The sequence below is a fragment of the Eutrigla gurnardus genome (genome assembly GCF_963514095.1).
Source record: "Eutrigla gurnardus genome assembly, chromosome: 18".
NCBI classification, from domain to species: Eukaryota; Metazoa; Chordata; class Actinopteri; order Perciformes; family Triglidae; genus Eutrigla; species Eutrigla gurnardus.
Window position 1 is genome coordinate 16,992,119 of NC_139929.1, and position 20,963 is coordinate 17,013,081.

The following is a 20,963-nucleotide window of genomic DNA, read 5'->3' on the forward strand; positions in this document are numbered from 1 at the left end:
GTCATGAAAACAGCAACATTTCAAGGTGCTTTGTCGATTGCAGGGTCGGGGGGGGGTTATGCATAAATTGATTAGAGGTCTGAAAATCCCTCCAGTGGGTCTTAAAATAATAATGTACAGTCCCTAACAAACAGGAAGTGAATAGTTTTTCAATGTTCAGAATAATGAATAGAAATGGCAACTTTTTACCTTTTTTAAATTTGTGCTTTTTACGTGACAATTTTTAGTTCAGTAATCAAATTTTTACTTTGTCACAATTACCTGCAAACTCTATGCTGCAGTTAGACAACATAAAAAGCACCACGTGAACTGCTGGACTTGGTCTACATTACTTTAACAAGTAGCTTGAATTCACAGTTTATAATTTACCATTCATGATGGATCTTTTATTAGCTTAGGGTAATTGGCAGTGCTAATGCTAATCACTACTGCTTATTGCTAATGCTAATCTATAGCATGCTGACTATTGTTATGATTAAGGGTCAGTTAGTGCTATAGAGATCTGTTATAGCACCAAAATACAGTTTATTCATTCAGAAATTTATTTGATAGGATAAACCCCTTGAGAGGAATCCTCTCGTTTTCGAGGGGGTTTAAAGTCTTATAAATGTGATGTTCAGGGTGGGTATTCAATGACTGGTAGCCCAGCATTAGTTTCTTTTGTCACGTTGATACCACATGATGTATGGGTTCCTCCTGTGGCGCCTTCATACCCACCAACACTGCAGTGTGTGTGTGTTGTCCATCATTCCCCCTCAGGCTGGCTGAATTCTTCCCCTTGGATTTCACTAAAGACCACTGGGATGTGTTAACACAGCTACCGACATAAACATGTAACATGTCATTATTCCTACAAAGGCACGGAACCCAAGCATCAAAGTGTGTGTGTTTCCAGCGTCAGTGTTTCAGCCAGATAACATCACAGCGGTGTCAGTGCTATTTGTGTGTGTGTGTGTGTGTGTGTGTGTGTGTGTGTGCGTGTGTTCTGTACCAAGTCATTTTGGTACAGATCAATACACATAGAAACTAGCGCCAGGCCCGGTTGATCCCTATTGATCCCCTGTCTCTGATTCAGGACTTATATTATGTGATAGACACATGAGACAATAAACTGTCCTCCAGCCAGCCAGACATCCCAAAAACACACCGCCATCCATTTCGCCATCACTGCATCTGAGGAAATGTTAGCTAACAGTTGTTTCGACCTCATGATGTGTTTTGATTGGCTTGAAATTGTGTTTTCTCATGCTTTTTTTTTAGCATTGAGCATATTTAGATGTTTTATTTTATTTTAATTCAACCATTTAGCAGTACCTCCATAGCCCACAAACAACCAGGTTGCAGTGTGAAGACATTAATCCCACCAGCAGCTGTCTTTCTGGACTGTCAACACATAGGCTTCTAATTTTACTATTTTACAAAAGCATGTTACACTGACAGTCAAGAGTCTTTGTTTTTACCACAATTGTTCCCTTACCTCAGTAATTTTGATCTAAACCTGAAGAGACACAAGTAAACAGTTGGCTGAATATGTTTTTGTAACGGTCATTTGTAAGAGTTTTAAATGGTGTTGACATCAGGGTCAAAGCCAAGTTAAGATTTTGAAAAAGAAGTACAATGGAATGACAATGAAATTGTCATGGATATTGTTTTGACAGAGGCTGCGGTCAAATTGTCAAAAAATGAGGTCCTAACTCCTTTTCCTTGACCTCGGGGGAAAACGTCACAGGGTTAAGGAAAGTTGAAAGGAGAACTAACTGAGTAATATGATCTCCTACTGTAGACCTCTGGGGGACCACAGACACAGGAGACAGCATTTGTTTCCTTCATTTGGGATTCAGCAACGTCAGGATGGCAGGAGGAGAATCTCAATGCTGAGAGGCTTTAAGTGACACAAATTTCTTGCTTGACTTCAACTCACGCAAATATGTGAATCAGCTATGTGGCCGCCGTCTACTGTGGAGTATATAAAAGTGTGTTAATCACCTGCAGCTGCATCAATCGGCTGACACTGCTCCCATGAGCTTCCTCCACACACCTCTCTCCTGCTGCACCACCACGCCCACCTCCACAATGATATGTATTTTCCATGTATGCTGAATATTTTTAAATTTAGTACTACCACATAAAACTTTCATGGCACACACATGACACTTCCAAACAGTGTGCTGCACTCGGTTAACTTTCATTTTTATCCTGTAATGTAAAGTTACTCTAATTTCGTGATAGTTATCATTAGATGGTAACATGCAAATAGTTCAAGCATGTCTGTGAATCTAAACTGCTAAACTGCCACTAAACTGCTGGCTAATCTGGTAGATAACGATAGCAATTATCTGGCTAACGTCTAACACTAGCTAAACAAGATCAATCTCAAAATATCAAATGCCTAAAAAAAGAAATGTTAACAATATTTAACACTTGCCAGTGATTACATTTACTGCCTTAATAGTGCAGATCCACCATACTGCAGGCAAATATGGTGCTTTAACAGTACTGAATCCTGCGTTCCCACAAACTCACCACATACATGTTACTGACATCACTGATGTCAGATGCACACATATATATATAATAGAAATAAGTACAGTTAAATATATACTATTAAGTAGTGCTTACTTGATCTGCAAAAAAGTTCAAACTAATCAAAAATCAATCAGGTAACTCAAAATGGAAGAACATTTTATAGGAACTGTTTGAATTTCCCTTTAAAATTGAGTTTAAACTACTTAATCTATTTAATTAGTTTGAACGGGTTTACATTGCACTGTTACAACCACACTCTCGGCCTTGTAGTTTTTTTTTTGTTTTGTTTTTTGTTTCTTTAACCATGTGTTTCAATATAATTAATTAATAATTACAAAACCCTTAACAGGATAAGCTGTTGATAATGGATGGATGGAATACAAGGACACCAACACAGACATAAAATCCAAAGTGAATATATGAGACATTTGTTTTCAAATCAGCAATATGTCACTTTGTGTCAGCTCTGTTGGGACCATTATGATTATTTTTTTTTGACATCAAGTTCCTTGACACAGCATAAAAGCTGCAAACATCATTACTCACAAATGACTTGCACTTGCCCATCAGGGGAGCTGAGGCAAGATTCTTCATTTTTGCTTCATTATAAGTGCACCACCAGTGTGCTGTAAAGAGCGTTCAGTCGGCTCTAAACTCATCATCGGTACACATATGAAAGTTGTGTGTCAGAATTTTCGCTTGTGCATACACTTTGCAGCTCTGGCGCTGCATATCAGCATCAGGTCGATCATTACTCATGATGTTACCCAGATGTCTTCCTTTCTCACCACATTTAGTGTTGTTCCGCTATGAAAAACAAAGGATATATTTTCTTCTTCTTTCCTCTTCGGTTTCAGCAATCATGATAATACTCGTTTTAGAGTTACATTTAATATCTTCTGTCTCTTGTCCAGGGTTCTTGCTGTTTCATCAATAGTGTTCCCCACAACTGTCACATGTGGTATCAAGATGATGTCAAACAACACTCTCTTATCTTTAGAGAGTACCAGCAGATGATTAAGACTCTGAATCCTTGTGAAGACTCTGGTTCGATGTTGTGACAGTCCAGCCATATATGGGAGTCCCACTGGGATGCTTTGCGGGGCTCCTGTTGTTTCAGCACTGTCTGTCTCAGTCTGAATACTAGTCACCAATTGTAATATTGGTTTCAAGTTCTGGGACATGAATTGTCCATTTCTTCATGTCTCTCAGCACTAAAATAAGGTCAATGTAAAGTTGCTTAGGATCTTTTTTCAGGGTGGACACATGAATTAAACACGTCCATGTTACAACGCAATGTCCAGAGCTAATACATTGACATAGTGCTTGTGACATTGAGCTCTTGGTGTCCACTAAGAAGCTGCAGAATAGTAGATCGTTTATCAAGCTATTTGTGTGTTATTTGTAAAGTGCATTTGAGTAAGTGGAGCCTCCTTTTAATCAATCTGCACTGTAGTGGAGCTCTTCAAGGTCACCCTGAAAGATCAAGTGAAGGTCTTTGTGTGTGCAGATTTCTCATTTCTTTCCACTCAGTTCACAGGTTTTCTAGCTGCTGGCTGTCGCATGACCATTTGTACAGTTTTATTCCAGCACACATGGAGGCAAGGTGACAAGAAATGGATTTTTATAATTGGATTTTGTCCACATTGCCATAGGTGGGTTTGCCGGGCACAGCAGGTTCCCAGTGGAGAGCTGTACTCCTTCAAGAAAAAAGCTCATCCTTGTCCATTAGCTAAGACCTGAGATTAAAACCCTGAGGCATCAAAGAAGCTGTGTGTCTATCTCTAGATGGGAAGAGTTCATCTACTCTGCTGGATGCTCAACCACTGTCACCTTGAGGGAGCTTTGGCAGTCAATCACTCTATAACGCAGGAGAGAGGCAGGTCCAACCAGGGGTTAGTGTTGTCACGATACCAACATTACTAAAACTAAACTAAAAATACTAAAAAATGTCATTAATGACTTTATTTTAATAGAAAATCTTAGAACAATAACATATTAATCAGCAAATAAAATAAAATACCACAAAGACAAGCTCTCCAACGTCTCTCTCTCCAAGTTTTGCTCCGTTTGTTGCTCCAGTCCACGCTGCTCGCTAACTTGCTAGCGGTTTCCTCCGGCTTGCTTGCTTTTTCTTTTTATCTCCCCAAGCTGCGGCTCGCTCCTCGTCCTCTCAGCTGTAGTTACAACGCGGTGACGTCACGCGCGCGCTGTTGCGGGCGCTGCCGGCGGCGCTGCAAGTACCGGTCCCGTCCAAATGCAATATAGTACCGTTTTAAATGCCTCAGTACCCCGGTACCAAATTAGTACCGGTATACCATGCAACCCTACCAGGGGTCTCCAAGAGATAGCTCGCTTCCTGTTTCGGTGTGCCTCGCTCAAGCTTCAGCGACTATATACATGTGATAACACAACACAGCTCTCGTTATGGCGACAAGCCAGTAGCATGCAGCAAACGATACTAACACTGCTAACAATGCAGCAACAGAGCTAACAGTGTTGGGGTGAGTGACCGGAGGATGGGTGATGCCATTGGGAGGGCGTTTTCAGCTGTTATGGTCATATGAGAGCAAGGCAAGGCACATTTATAGCAGTGTAGACTGGCAGTCATGAGCTAGCCAACAGGGCACGCTCACATGCACTGACATGCACTTAAAGCATGTGTACGCAGAGCAGCTCTGATAGCAAGAAACACAGAGGGAGAGTTAATCCACTATATCTTTACAAAGACAATAGTTGTTTGATGGAATATAAATGATCTGTTTTGAAGTGTCTCCAGCCTGGAAATTCAAAAAATGCGACTAGAAGGTGAAAACAAGTAGGCTATCAACTTGCAGGTGTGGAGACACGTCCAGTCACATCTGTTGTTACAAAATCTGTGTTCTTGACTTAGTATCTGCTGATAGGAATGAGCTTTCCTGCACTGTGACAAGAGTCCATAGATGAAGCATTAAGTTGTTCAGTTTTACTCATTTAGGGGTTGCTAGATACATAGATGAAGCTGGACACCAGTTTGAACTTACCATTTATGATGGACCTTTACATTTGCTAATGCTAACTGCTAGTGTGCTGGCTATTGTTGTGAGAGGTCAGGTAAATGATGTAAAGGTTTGTTGTCCTGTTCTGTGATGAAGGCATTGTGGGAGATTTCCACTAGGAATGGGTAGAGGCTTGCAATGTTTTGGTGTGAGGTTGGATGAAAAGTTAATTATAGAGAAGTATATGTCAGCTTTGGGGAAGGCTGATTTGGCCTGTTTGTAAAGTCCTTTCAGCTGTATGGAAGTTTATTTGGGGTCCTGGTCCTTGTTTTCCAAGCCGACTGATAAGACAATCTTGGTGGATGGATGTGGTTGTGTTTTTTCGCAGGTTTTCAGAAAGTGGTACAGGCTCGCCCCGGGGCAGCTGTCCAGCTGGGTCTGTGGGTGGGTGTGGTATAGGTAACTTTATTAATCCCCAAAAGGAAATTTGATAGTCATAGCATCATTGAAGAAATGGTGCAAAAAACAATAAGATACAATAACATTAAATACAGCACAATAAGATATATTAATAATAACTTGTTTTTTTCTATTTAGGTATATATACATACATATATAATAGTGTGAAGTTAAAGTCACAGTGTTAGTCCAGAGCATCAGCCTCTAGCGTGGCGGGGGTACAGGAGTTGTGCAGCCTGATGACTGGAATGACCTTGGATCAGTCTGTGGCCGAATGGACCTTTGTAGTGTTTTGTGTGTGTGTGGTGGGGGGGGGGCAGCCTTCCTGATGTAACACTGTTTTAGGTTTGGTCATTTCCTCCCACGACATCGTTGTTCTTACAGTGCAGTAGTGTGACTCAGTGATGTGTTGTTGATGGTGCTCTACAGAGGAGGAATATATACTGTGATTAGATACACATACTTGTTCAGGTTTGCTGTTAGTTTAGCTCTGAACAAACATTGTCAATCGGTTTCTGTTTCAAGGTAGGCATACACAATTCTGAAAAAGACGTCTTCAAGTCTCTGAATAGTCGAGGCAGTTAGTCGTACGAGGCTGTCCAGTCACGCACTGCGAGTTGTCACGTGGCCTGCAGACAGCAGCACACACACATCTAATGAAAGTGCAACCATTATGCTTGAGTTCCTTGCTTGAACACACACACACACTCATGCCGCTGGGTACTGAAGGTTTTCTATACAGACAAACTCAATTCACTAACATGGCCAAGCCACATCCAGAGGTTCAGGATGATTAAATGCGACTAACACGCTTTGCTTCCTGCGGTTATAGGCTCACACACACACACACACACACACACACACACACACACACACACACACACACACACACACACACCGTTTGAATCAATGTTTAACATCTCAGTCAAAACACACACATGTATTTCAGAGATACAGAGATGCTTATTATATATCTATATACACATGAGCAACACACCTTGAATACCTCCCCTCTCATACTATGCCATCAGTGAATGAATGTGTGTGTGAATGTGTGACATGTCACACATTCATGTGTGGTCAAAAAGACTAAAAAGAGACATATACATGCAGCTCCATTTACCATAAAATGAGATGAATCTTTAGTCCCACGGTGGGGACATTTGCTGTATGACATCAGCAAAGAGGAAAGTGCAATAATAAAGAAATAAGGATTGTTTAATCCATTTATGATGGTGAGCTACTGTTGTCATGAGCAACTGTGATGAGATTACATTGATCTTAACTGAGGGACAATGCTGCACTTTTATTTGTCTTTACTGTATAATTGGAGTATTTGCCATGATGCCATTGCTGTTGGAGAGCAGTGTTGTTCCTTGTTGTGTCTGTCCCATCCCCCTCCATGCTGCTGTAAACCAGCCTGCTGAATAAAGGCCAGTCCTCCTCCATGTGTCCTACACTGCCCCCATGAGGACACAACCCGCCACTCCCATTGCCATCATGGGTTACATCATGTAGTTATATGATGCTGCTGTAAGACAATGCCTTCAGTAAAAGCCCACAACTGCATCTTCTATTACATCCTTTAGCTCTGTGTTCTCTTCTCTCTCTGTTTCCACGGTGATTTATCACCTCTGATACGTCCTCCATGGCAACAGCTGTTGGCGAGGCAGGCGATGGTGATGCTGATGGTGAGGTGTGACAGCAGGTATATTTTTAGCTCTTCAGCCAGGTAGCCTCAAACACAAAGCATCCTTCGTGAAAACGTCATAGTAGAATGAGGCTGCTGAGTATTTAGAATGATTTACATTAAAAGGAAAATGTCTCCACTGAACATATGCCAGCTTTGTTACTGTGATCTGTAATGATCTGAAAAACAGCTTCAGCCTATAGGGAACTTAAAATGTCATTATTGTAATTATTGTATTATTATTAGTGTCTAGTCTGGACTCTTCATGGTAGGTTCAAAGGATTTATTTTTTCTGATTGATGTCTGTTCAATAGAAAGAGAATATTTACGGAAAGAATGCTGTTTGTCTACATTTTTAACTGCCAGTTTGAAAGCACTGACCTGCAAAGACAGGATGCTGAGGCACATTTAATGTATGTAGTTATAAAGAATCTGCCTGTTTCCGTTTGAACTCATTTAGTTTCCATTTGTTTGATTGTTTTCTTTTTGTACTACAGCTGCCAATAATTACAGATTTATTGAATTTGTTATTTGTTAGTTCATTATAAATGTAAAAACAAATAGGGTTAGATAAATATAAAATAAATTAAAAAAATTACAAGAGCACAAAGTGTCTTCAGGGCAAGGATTTTGTCATCACATCTAATGTCATGTTTCTGTCACTTGTTACTGGGACACTTAACTTCTTCATTCATACAGGTAGCATTCGATTCTTGTATTGCTAATTACTGATTGATTTGCTCTAGCAATATCAGCGGGTTTCAGTAAGTCAGTCAATCACACTGTCTGGTGTCTTTGTCCCTCCCTGTCTCAGCGGTGGTGGTTCCTGACGGGGCGTCAGAGAAGTCGGGGCTCGGGGATGAGCTGGGCAGCGAAGAGGATCTGCTGTACGAAGAGTTTCGCTGTGCTGGACATCGTTTTGGACACCCAGGAGGAGGCGGAGGAGAGCAGCTCGCCATCAATGAGGTAGGCAACATGGAGGTGTCATCTCTACTAGTGGCGTCACGTCACAATACGATACCATGCCTGAGTATCAAGATATGATAGTGAAATGATACAACGGCAAAAAAATTAAATGTCAGGAAAAGTAATACAATAATTGATGACCAAACATGGAACTTGAAATTAGTTTTCCTATTAATTAAAAATGTGAAATGTTTCCTGCTGCTAGTTGTCTGAGCTGCTGTGACAAATTACAGGAATACAATGAATTGGTTTAATTGGTTGAAGTCTCTTAAATCTCTCCCTAACTAGGCATAACCAGGGCAGCCTGTCCATTATGGTACATGTGATAATCAAAGCATTAATATTGCATCGAACAACTATGGTGGATGTAAAAATATAGTGGAGTAATGTCTGTGTGAGCAGAGAGAGAAGTCTCTCTCCCTCTGTGTGTGTGCTTCTCCTTGCTTTGCTGACATTGCATGTTTTTGAGTGCAAGCTTAAGGTTGCCGCTTTGCTTCATCTATCAGCTACAGCTACGAAGAGTAGAACCAACCATCTGGTTCCCCTCAGGTTGAACTCTATCAAAATGGTTGCTGCAAACCAAATGACATGTTGAAATGTTCAAAGTTGTCAGTGCTTGTAGACCAGTAACACCAGTAAAATCTAGTCTTTTACACACCTGACCTTTAAGGAAAGGTGTGATATGGTCCATTTTCTGATGTTGCTCAGGACTATGGTGGCAGCATTCTGGATGAGCTGCAGCTGCCTGGTTGATTTTTTACTCAGACTTGTAAAGACACCATTAAAATAGTAACCTACTGAAAATAAATCAACAAAAACGTTTTTTTCTGTCTTGTTTTGACAGAAAACCGTTAAGTCTTGCAATGTTTTTTAAGGTGGTAATGGGCTGATTTAGTCATTCTCTTTGCGTGGCTGTTAAATTTCAGGTCTGACTCCAAACCAATACCAATATTTCTGACCTTGTCTGTAGTTTTTAGTGTCATTGAGTCCAGTTGATCACTGACCTCCAACCTTGCATCCCTGGGACCAAAACAAATGACTTCTGTCTTTTCTGCATTGACTTGGTGGAAATTCTGGCTCATCCACTCATTGATTTGTTGGATTCACTTATCAGTATTTATATTAATACCTGCATTCGTGGGCTATGATTCCACACAAAAATGGAAACTATCAAGGTAGCCCAAACAAGTTAGGTAAATCAACATATAAGGCATATTCAATCAGTGTTATACTGAAGGATTATTGAGCAAACCAATGTTACCTTTGGCCACATGATGGCAGTATTTCTCGATGAAACAAGATGATGAATTCCATAATTTTCCTTTTTTGCTTAACTTTGAAGCTAGGACGACAAATTTCTGCTAGTTAATCTGAAAATGTGAGTTACCTATTACTGAAGTTTTAGACTTTTGTTACAAGTTCACCTTATTTCAGTTTGGTCCAGAAAGTGAGAATGACTTCTGCTTACATTGACTACATGATGGAAATAGAACCATCTGAATGTGCCTGTTGTCATGGACTAGGCTATTAGTGTTATTATAAGCACTACTGCTAATATTACTGTTAATATTACTACTGCTGCTAATATTACTGTTAATATTACTACAACTGCTAATATTACTACCAACAAATGCAGATGGAACCCAAGATCCTGGTCTGCTCCAGATTTCTGCCTCAAGTCTGTTAAGAAATGTTTTTCTCTCCACTATGTGGCGCTGTAACACTGGCTCCTGGTGATGTTGGGACTTGAAAATGCATCGACTCTGAGGTCCTGCTCGGTGTGGAGGGTATCCCAGGGTGGCACTATAAATAGAAAGGATTGAGTTGGATTGAATTATGAAGCACATTGAGTTAACGCCTGCTGTATGAAATGTGCTTTTTAAATAAACCTGATTTTACTGGATAAATATTGGGCAAATCTTTGTTGAAATACAATATGATCCAGCATTAATGGAATAGACTGATAGATTTATCTTCCTATAGTATCACGTGTGTCCAAAGCCGATCTCATTACTCTCAATGTGTTGTTAAAAATATGATTGTTTCACATTTCACAGATGTGAAGATCTCAATGCACCTCTGCTGTTGGATGAGGGAAGAGGATGATAGAAAGATGTATACTGAAAGAAATACATAGTTCATCCTATTAAAAACCACCATGATCAACCTTTCGTATTCCGTTCCTACCACACTGTGGAGGTGGGCGTGGTGGGTGGTGCTGCAGCATCTGTTTACGGGAGAGAGAGGTGTGTGGAGGCGGCTCACGGGAGCAGCATCAGCTGATTGACGCAGGTGATTAAGGAGCATTTTTATACTCCACGGTGGAGGAGGGACCTGGAGCACAGACGACACGCTGGAAAAACAAGCTGAGACAAAGGACATGGGGTTTTGGTCCATGCGCCATCGACGGGCATGGACACTGGAATGTGAGAATTGTGTGTGTGTGTGTTTCAAATATAAAATAACTGAAAACCGTCAACACTGAGCTGTAGGAACCCTGGTGGCTACAGTCTATGCCACACATATCTACCGCCATTAAAACAGGAAAGGAGGGGTTTAAATAGAGCCCGCCTCTTGCTCCATTTCATTGGCTGCCTGGGTCACGTTTGACATTGACTAGTGGTCTGACTGTGTGTTTCTTGTTTTTTTGAGCAACGACTATCTGCAGCTCCATCACATGTGTCCATGTGTCCAGCCTGCTCTTTGTTCTCACACAACAAAACTGCTTTGTGAATTACAAACTCCAGAGAAACGTGTTTTGAGGTGGATTGTATTCGCTCTTGACGTATATAACAGATTAGTCTGTGGAAGTCCACGTTGGGAGGAAGTCTGGTGTTTGTGTTTTGTAGCTTGTTTTGTTTTGTCCATAAACCACATGTTTCAAACCCTGGACATAGAATGGACAGTGAAGTTTAGTTGTATTGGCCATTTTGGAGTAGAATAGTGTTGTATTGTGGTGGCAGACAAACAGCAGAAACAAGTTGAAATGGACAATATCTGGATCAGGATGTCAGGAATGAAAAAGATGGTTTTTATAGCATGCCAATCGTGAAAGGTGCCCCTTGAAGCAAAATACAGTTTATTGTTCCAAGGTATTAAACAGACTGACTGGACTGATGACATCGTCCTGAATTCTGCTCTCTGCAGCTCATTTCAGATCAGCTCATTCATCCGACAAAAGGATAAATCCCTGATGGAGTTAATAACCATAAAGTAGTTCATTCTCAGCAGATTAACATTGGCATGTTAGCAGAAGTAGCATGTAAACACTTTAGCTTCTTTCGTAGAGATACTGGGTTGTTCTTTCGTAGAGATACTGGGTTGTTCTTTAGTAGAGATACTGGGTTGTGTCGTCTATATTATAGACGATGTCCGTCCACTGTAACATGTAGTTGGATCCGTACAGTGAGTATGGCTCAGGAAACCACGTTGATAATTGTTAGCTTATTAATGTCAGACAGACAGTCTTCTGCTGGAAAAGCAGGCAAATTATCAGAGAAGGATCCCGATGATCCAGATTGTTAGTGATTTTGGTGTGTACAACTGGCAATCATATAATACCTCAAGTTGTAATCAGATTTAATTTTCTTTCATGACTACTATCAAATGTCATATGAACCTTTTATTAATCTAGATCATTTTAAATGTGAATGCAGCAAATAGCCCTTTAACTCCTGCACAGCCACCCAAAGACACACACACACAAACACACACACACACACACACACACACACACACACACACACACACACACACACACATTTCCCCTGGGATCCGTCTATTATTCTGCAGGGCCACGACTGTACCCCTCCCTCTGTCCCTCGCATCCCCCCTCCCAACCAGGGGTTGCTATGGCCCTGCCTCAACCACTCTGGTATCCAGGATACGGTGGCACACTCTGCATCCTGATTGGCTGCTGGCTATACAAGGGTGGTGCATGCAAAAAACAGAAGGGAAGGAAGGTGGGGAAAAAAAGGAAAGAGGGTGATCCTGTCGGTGAGATGGATGGCTGAGGCAGCACGGCTCCGGGCAGCGCACCGAGCTCCATTTTAACGGAGAGGCATCGTGGGCTGACACAGGAAAAATAAGGCAGAGGAGAGATCGATGGTCCCTTGGAGATAGAAACGAAGAACGGGCTGGAAAACCAGAGGGAAGGAAAGACGGGGAGGCATAAGCACGAAGCGGAGACATGCAGCATCGTTTCTCCTAACAACCTGACCAAGGAAGAGGACCCAAAAGAGAAGGAGAGGGGAGGTCTCTGTTCTACAAAGAGGAGAAAGGGAGTAAAGGAGGACGAGGGGGGCTGGGGAGGGGGGCTGGTGTGCTCACACACGAAGGCTAACACACAAGTAGCTTCACAGCACGCAGATTCAGCACCCAGCCTCCACTGGCAGGCCGGGGCGACGCCGGCCATCGGCAAAGTGGCAGGAGAAGCAGAAGAGGAGACTGCCGGCGTCGAGCTGAGGAGGAGGGCAGCACTAGAGGACGGAGACAGCCGAGGAGGTGACGCGGTGTGGTGTGGGGGGTCGGCGCTGAGGGAGAGACGACGGGGGAGGGGCCGCGGTGGAGAGGAGGAGGAAGAGGAGGAAGCCAGGGGACTGATGGCTCGCGGCAGCGGCTCGGGGAGGTGGAGCAGGCAGAGGCTGGGGTTCTTCACCACCGTGCTGCGCTGCAATCTCCCACCAGAGACCCAGAAGGTGGTGGTGTTCCTCATCATGATGCTGCTCATCGTCATCAACGTGGTGCTCATGTTCCTGCTGGCCTTCCAGTAGGACACGCACATAAACACACACTGAACACTGAGCGAGCGGCGAGCAAAGGAGGCTGCTGGGATTGATGGGGCTCCGAGATGGTCGAGGAAGAACACAGGTACAGCCAGGAGGAGGATCGTGTTGTGTGAGAGTGGATGAATTGTCTCATCAGAAACGTGTGTTTATGAGTAGAGACGCGGCGGCTCCATCAGAAACAGGAACATGTTTTCCTCTGGTGATGACCAGTGATGGTGGAGACGCTTTGATGTCCGTGATTTCAGTCTCCACCCAAGACAATGAAGTGATGGAATTCAGATTGTGCTGCTTGAAGGAGAAAAGTCTGTTCACACCAAACGCAAAACTAATTTTTCATGTGCTGCTATTGCATTAATAAAAGTCAGTGTAACGACACAAATTGACGTATATTCGTCGACGCCATCGCAAATGAGGTGAATGAGCAACATTTGCTTAATTTGCATCATTGGTGTCATTTGTGCGAGTTGAAATATTTTACAGCTAAATTGTTTATTTCGGGTGCATCCAGCTGTAGTAAACCAGCAGATGTGTTTCCAGCTTGAATCCAGCGTGGTGAAATTCACCTCTGGATGATGTCATGAACCCAGACAGGACGGCGTTTGATTACCCGGCGTATCTGAGACTTCACAACATGTACAAAGCAGCACTAGTGGTTATTTCAGCCATGATGGATGAAACTGGGTTGGTGTCTACGTGGAGGGAAGCCCCGCCTCCTCTCCGTTCTGACACGTATAACCACAAATGATCCCGCGGTCAAACTTGTGCCAACACAAGGCAAAAATGATCTTTGCGTTTGGTGTGAACACAGCATAAGGCTCCTGTTATTCTATGGTTGTGTCACTCATCCATCACTATCCAGGAATTCTAATTAGAGTAAAAGACTAAAATGAAAAAAAAAAAAAACACTTTGGTACACGACTTGCTTCATTTTCTCTGAGCTGTTATTTACGTATCTGCTGTTGCACTATTAAAATGTCCAGATCGACGGCGGCTGGTGGATCATCCATAATAAATACAAAGATCATTTGTTTTATGAAATGCATATTGCAAGCAGTGATGCCGCGTAAATGTCTCGGGCTTTTATTGTGTAAGCTAAGAACATAAGGAAAGGCTCTTGTTGTCAGTGAGGAGATAATAAGCATATTTTCCCAAATTAAAAAAAGATAATTAAAGTTTTTTGTGGTCATTTGTGTTGTGATGCTCTGCTCACATTAAATCTATTATTTTCATGGATTTGTCTCCATCTCTCTGCTGTCTCTGTCCTCGTTGTCCACTATATAGGGATTAATAATCCGTTCAGACGGCATCACAACATGGAGAAGGCACTTTGTAGAGAGTAGTGAGAGATTTCGGACACAGCCGATGTTTTCTAATTCGTCAATGGATTCCATAAAAAGGCCCAAACCAACAATGAGTTTGTCTGTCCCTCATTACTGTACTGTCTCTCATCTCCAACAGGTAAACCTTAACAAACCTCCACCTAACAGCTGGGCACTCAAGTTCACACACATCAGTCAAACAGCAGGAAGCTCTGCTTTTGTTGGGGACTATTTTCAGCAGCATGTTATACACCTTTAAGGTAACATGAAGGTGTAAGTGGGCTCATTAGTGTGTTATGAAAGGTTGGACAACAATGATTTATACATTCATCATTAGGTGGGATTTGTTGACTGACAGAAATATAGAATGTTATCAACGTTATATTTTAAAGTAAAACGGTAACATCTCTTCCAGAAACAGTGTGTGTGTGTGTGTGTGTGTGTGTGTGTGTGTGTGTGTGTGTGTGTGTGTGGTTTGGATGATCCAGCCCTTTGAGTTCAACTCGGCAGTTTTATTGGTATCATTGATTTAGTGCCATATATTTGAATTATCTATAAATGTAATACAATTAAAATAATAACCCCTTAGTGAGTATGACATGATGGCATTCACCATATGAGCCACATTACCACCCACACATGTTATCTGCTTTTATTACCAACTCTGTCTACAAAAACTTCAACTTCAACTTCTACAAAATTACATTCCATAACAGTACACCACTCTCAATGATGTTTCCAGATTTATTTCTGGACCGAACAGTCGTTGTTTCAAACAATTTCAAATACGTGGTTAATGAACAAAACAATACAACTAACACTACAAAACAACATCAATAACTTTAGAGAATAGACTACATTTTAGTTTTTATAAAACCATCATGGTTTGGATTAAAATGACTATGAAATTGAAACAAAACCTAACTTAATTACTTTGTTCTAACGGGACACTTGAATCAGTCTCCTGGGTAAAGTCCACCACCCAGACCTCCACCCTATACGTGGACTTCTAGACTGTGAAACTAAGTTGTGATACGTTCAGAGAATATTTCCACCACAACATATATTTCCCTTGAAGCGTAATTCACAGTGTGGTTCAGTGTAGGAACATACATTTTAGAAGAGCAGGCTGACCTGACTCTAGAATGTGACTGAAGCTACTGTCGTGCTTAACTTGCAATATTTGCTCTTGAACTTGCTTGCAACTGAGAATTATTGATTGATTGATTGATTGATTGATTGCCCAGTCCCCTTAATTGGCCTGAGACATAAACACACACCTGAGACCTGTGACACAGGTGTGTGTTCTGATTACGCTGTAGGTGTTGTAGCCACAGTTCTGCAGTTAAGCAAAATGAGCAGTATTATATTTTGATCAGGTAACACACTTTACCTTACACACTGCGTACATGAATACATGAATATCTAATACAGCTGGGAGCAGCGAAGAACGGGCCCTCGCACTTTCATGCGTGCCGGGGGTACAGGTGGGACCCTGCCCATGCTTAGAATGAGTTGAGCAAATTTGAGTAGGAGTTTGTTAAAATTCCACCCTTGTATCTGCCAAAAACTTTAATAAATGGCTGATTCCCTGTAGTGTCACCCAAGTGTTCGATTTGACACACAAATTTGGTTGGAATCGATCGAAGCTGCAGGAGGAGTTCACAAAAAAACACAAATGATCGCGTAAATGAACATAATAAATAAATAAACAACTGATGACACCAAACAGGTTTCATCCATCTTTGCTGAAATCACCACTATTGCTGATTTGTACATAATGTCCATGACAACATCCAGCCGGACTCCACTTCACCAAGCTGGATTCACTGGATCTAGCGAGATACATGTCAGCTGGTTAACAACAGCTTAATTAACCCAAAATAAACTATTTAGCTGTGATTTAATAGCAATAACCAGATAAAAAGGATTCTGAAATAACTCCATAAGTAAAAAGTGTGAAGTCATGTTTTGTTAAGTCTGTCTGCAAGACGACAAGAAAACAACTTTTAAAATGCTTGTTTTCTGAATGGAGTCTGGTTGATGGGTGCTAGGCTATGCTAACATTGTAGCTGCTTCATCAACACTCCAAATAAGGTCATCTAAACATAAATCAAATCAAATCAAACTTTATTTATATGTCACTTTTCATACTTAAAAGTAGCACAAAGTGCCTCACAGAAAATAAAAGCGAACAAAACAAAAAAACGAAAAAAGGTATGAACAACAAAGAACACCATGAAACCCAAGCCTCCCACCCCCACAAATATACACACAGAGATACACAGAGACATACACACTCACGCACACACATAGCCATATGCACAGACATACACACCCACACACAAACATACCCACGCACACCCACACACGTACACTAGCTGTTGCTGAGGAGACATGGCTGGGCACCGAGATCTGAGGCGAGGAAGAAGCTACCTTTGGGGGCCGTGCACACCGAGAGGAATCATGGTCCATGACTGCAGGGGGCGCCACCACAGGGACCACCCCAGCCCAGGCAGACAGGAGGCTCCACACCACGGTGTAGAGCTCTCCAGCCACCCGGGCCAGGGCTGTCCACGGGACAGCACCCCCAACGGTGGACCAGAAACAACTCCCGGTGTGGTAGACCCCCAGGACGAAAACACTGCAAAACCGAGGGGCTAAAACAGCAAAATAATATACAAGCTAAAAATTGAGGGAATAAAAACAATAAAAAACAGTAAAATGTATCAAAATGTATAGAATAAAATTGACCCAATAAATAAAACAATAAAAATAAATAAAATTGACCCAATAAATAAAACAGTAAAAATAAATACAATTTATAAAACAGTAAAACAGGATAAGCTAAAATAAATAATATAAAATAGAATAATAATAAAAAATGTAAGAAGCATAAAAGAAATTAGAAAACAAGTCAGTTAAAAGCCTGATTAAAAAGGTGGGTCTTGAGCCTCTTTTTAAAAACATCAACATTCTCTGCGGCCCTGAGGTTCTCCGGCAGGCTGTTCCACAATCGGGGGCCATGGTAACTGAATGCCGCCTCCCCGTGTGTTTTGGTTCTGACTTGTGGTATGGTTAAAAGGCCAGCACCGGAGGACCTCAGGGTCCGCGAGGGTTGATAGGGTAAAATTTGTGCGGATAAATAAGAAGGCCCAAGACCGTTAAGACATTTAAAAACTAGTAAAAGAACCTTAAAATCGATCCTGAATCGCACAGGGAGCCAATGCAGCGATTCTAAAACTGGTGTAATGTGCTCCCGCCCTCTGGTCCTCGTCAGCACGCGTGCGGCTGAGTTCTGTAATAATTGTAAATTGTACATGTTCTTTTTGGGAAGACCAGAGAGCAGGGCATTACAATAATCTAAACGACAAGAGATAAAAGCATGCATCAGCACCTCTGTGCTGGCCTGAGAGAGAAACATGGAAGCAACCTTGTTGTTTGGACCACAGACGGTATCTGGTTTCTCCACATAGTCTGGTCTGGTCTCTGGACTAATATGTGCTTGTAGAACTCTGGGTGACCACAGACACAGGAGACAACATATGTTTCCTCCAGTCATCATACAGTAACGTCAGGACGACAACAGGAGAATCTCAACACTGAGAGGCTTTACACACAGAGTCATGTGAATTTCTGAAATACTTCAACTCCCATCAATACACAAATTTCATGAGCCTTACGTCATTTGTGAATTTGAATCCATACACGCCTCGTTCGAGTCAGTTGTGACAGCCTGGCATGAATTGGCATTTTTGCATTGATATGATAAGATATGAAATAAACACAACCTCTTTGATTTGACTCCTGAAAATGGAGCAATATCTTGTTAGGACGCCTCATCATTTCTCCAAGCTGTTCAACGAGAGTGAACTTTCTTTCTCAGATTGTTTTCACTCAACGGGTGAAATGATCCCAGAGAGTCAGCAAGCACAAGCCCAGCAAGTATATTAGTAATGTAGTGGTGTAGAGTACATCAGGTCCTACGTGTCTCCATGTAGCTGAGACTGGATGTGTTTACGCCCACTCAGCTGCTCACATTAGGATCAGGGCCACAGCTGTTTGTGTGTGTCCGCCATTGCTGTTGCCATAGTGACCCTTAGTCACGCTCTATGAGTACCATGATGCTTGACCTGTTTGCAACAAGACGTGTGCAGACGTTTACTATCATAACATTTGATGAGAGCAATGTGTTCTGTCATGTAGTCCCAGAGAATTCTGGAGAGAAGGGAAGCACAGAGGCAAGATACTGTGGGCGTGTTGCCTAGCAACAGCAGTATCGTCTGTTTTCGTCCCCGCCGTGATGGATCAGTGGAGCCGAGAGGCAGATCGCATGTCTCTATCAGCACTGAGGCGGTGTGAAAGACGTCCTGGTCTACTGGGAGGAGGGATGGTGGTCTGTTGTGGCCCAGCAGGACTGAGGCTCAGCGGCATCATGGACGGCCTTTGTGGCGGATGTGATCCTGGCAGGGTGAAATATGACCACTGCAGTGTCTTCATCAATATATCTGGCTCCATCCTCTGTCTCTCACACTTCCTCTTCTGAATTTCATCTTCATCTACTTTCACCTCATTGACTACGTTTCACTCACCGCCCGTATTCTGAGAAAGACTTTATTCCTACGGATCTGTTAACACGCTGCTGAGTAGGTGTGTTTCTCCATCTTTACCCCAACACCCAAAAAGCAAAAAGATAGAATTTATTTACATATAAATACTAATACTAACTAAAGAGCAGATTCAGAAAATCTTTTAATCATTTTCATTGGTTAGATTTCTTCACAACTAATAAAAACAGTTGGTTTATTATTTTTACATTTCCAACATGATGATTGTGCATCAGCTCATCCAAATATCTCCACATTTTTTAAATATTCATACGGCTTCGAACAAGTGTTCTGGTGTCAGTGTTCCTGTCGGAGTCGCATTTAAGTTTTTTGGATGATTAATAAGGCTGTCAAAATCAATTAATTTGTGGAATGAACACGTTCATTTTTTGGACGCATTAACACTGTTGGCTCTCTGGATGGAACGTTATTTAATAAACACGCAGCCTCATGAAACTACTACGATACAACCTCACGTTAACCTATCACCAAAATGCTGAACTTCAGACCTGTAGTCCACAAACCAACAGATGATGTGACGTCCACTTCTTACATACAGGCTATGGGTTAAAGCCACTATAGCTCCTTCAATATTGTCCATGAAGGTTCTTCTCAATCACCTGGTAAAAAAGAAAAAAAAACAGATATTTGATAGAAGGACATACTCATGTCCAAGTTCACCACTTGGATCCAGACTGAAACATCTCCACATTCATGGTGTCCAGAAAATGATTGCTGACTTTAGAGTTCCTCTTATTTATCGTCTAGCACCGCTCCAATCACGTGTGGTCTCAAGACCATTGTGTGCATTATTCTGAGATTTGGGTCAGACATGCATGTTTCCTTCAGCAATGAGGTAATAACTTCAGTGATCGTCTAAATTTGTTTTCTTCATAAAGAAACATTCAGGCTCAACTATACCTTACATTTAGCACTGATTAGCAAATGTTAGCATCCACACACATCATTATAGTGGCTAAACATCAGCATGCTAGCATATTAGCCTTCCGACTTCAGCATTCATTGAAAGTGAAATTGAAATTGATTGAAAGTGTTTCCAGGCGTGTCCAATGTTCCAATGCCATGACAGTCATACAGGGCCAGGTATGGGTCAGTGTTTCTGTGTGCTGCTTTCTGTAACAGAACTCGTACTCTGAAGTGAACGCCTGAAACCCAAGACTGGCACCAGGAGGGCCATTAACAGAAACCAGTTAGGGGGATGCCCTGCCTGGAAAAGACTGACTTCAATCGAGTTATCACAGCACTTGATGTGGTGCCGGACAAGAGATTCATTTCTGCATAATTTGATTAGTAATCTCTAACTAACACATTTTCTTTGCCGTTATCGTGAAATATATCAGTTCCTTTTCGAAAAGCTGAGCTGTGTATCCTCCACAGTCCTGTCGCACTCAAGCAGCAGTCCATCCACAACAGAGAGCTCTGACTGAATGCGATAATATTGTTTACATGAGCTCTTATTCCATCCCACTTAATGCAGCATTTTCATAAATGTATCCATTTCTCCTGCTTGTTTTATGACTCATTTCCTTCCAGTTGCAGGAGTTTTATAAATCCATCCATCACAGCAGTATGTCCTCATCATACATTCTGTAAATCCTGATGTCATGTAA

At 41.8% G+C, this 20,963-nt stretch overlaps 1 protein-coding gene across 3 annotated transcripts in view; it reads left to right on the forward strand.

Moving 5' to 3' along the window:
- arhgef4 (Rho guanine nucleotide exchange factor (GEF) 4) overlaps window positions 1-20,963 on the forward strand; it is a 46,094-nt gene that overhangs the window by 17,259 nt on the left and 7,872 nt on the right. For 2 of the 3 annotated variants that reach the window (XM_084033907.1, XM_084033908.1), the window contains one exon: window positions 8,468-8,619. Coding sequence is in view for 2 of the 3 variants with exons in the window: in XM_084033908.1 (XP_083890034.1) it covers window positions 8,468-8,619 (152 nt within the window). In the remaining variant the exon portion in view is untranslated. Of the gene's footprint in view, window positions 1-8,467; window positions 8,620-13,346; window positions 13,489-20,963 lie in introns of those variants that run through there. The other variant, XM_084033909.1, reaches the window with a different exon arrangement.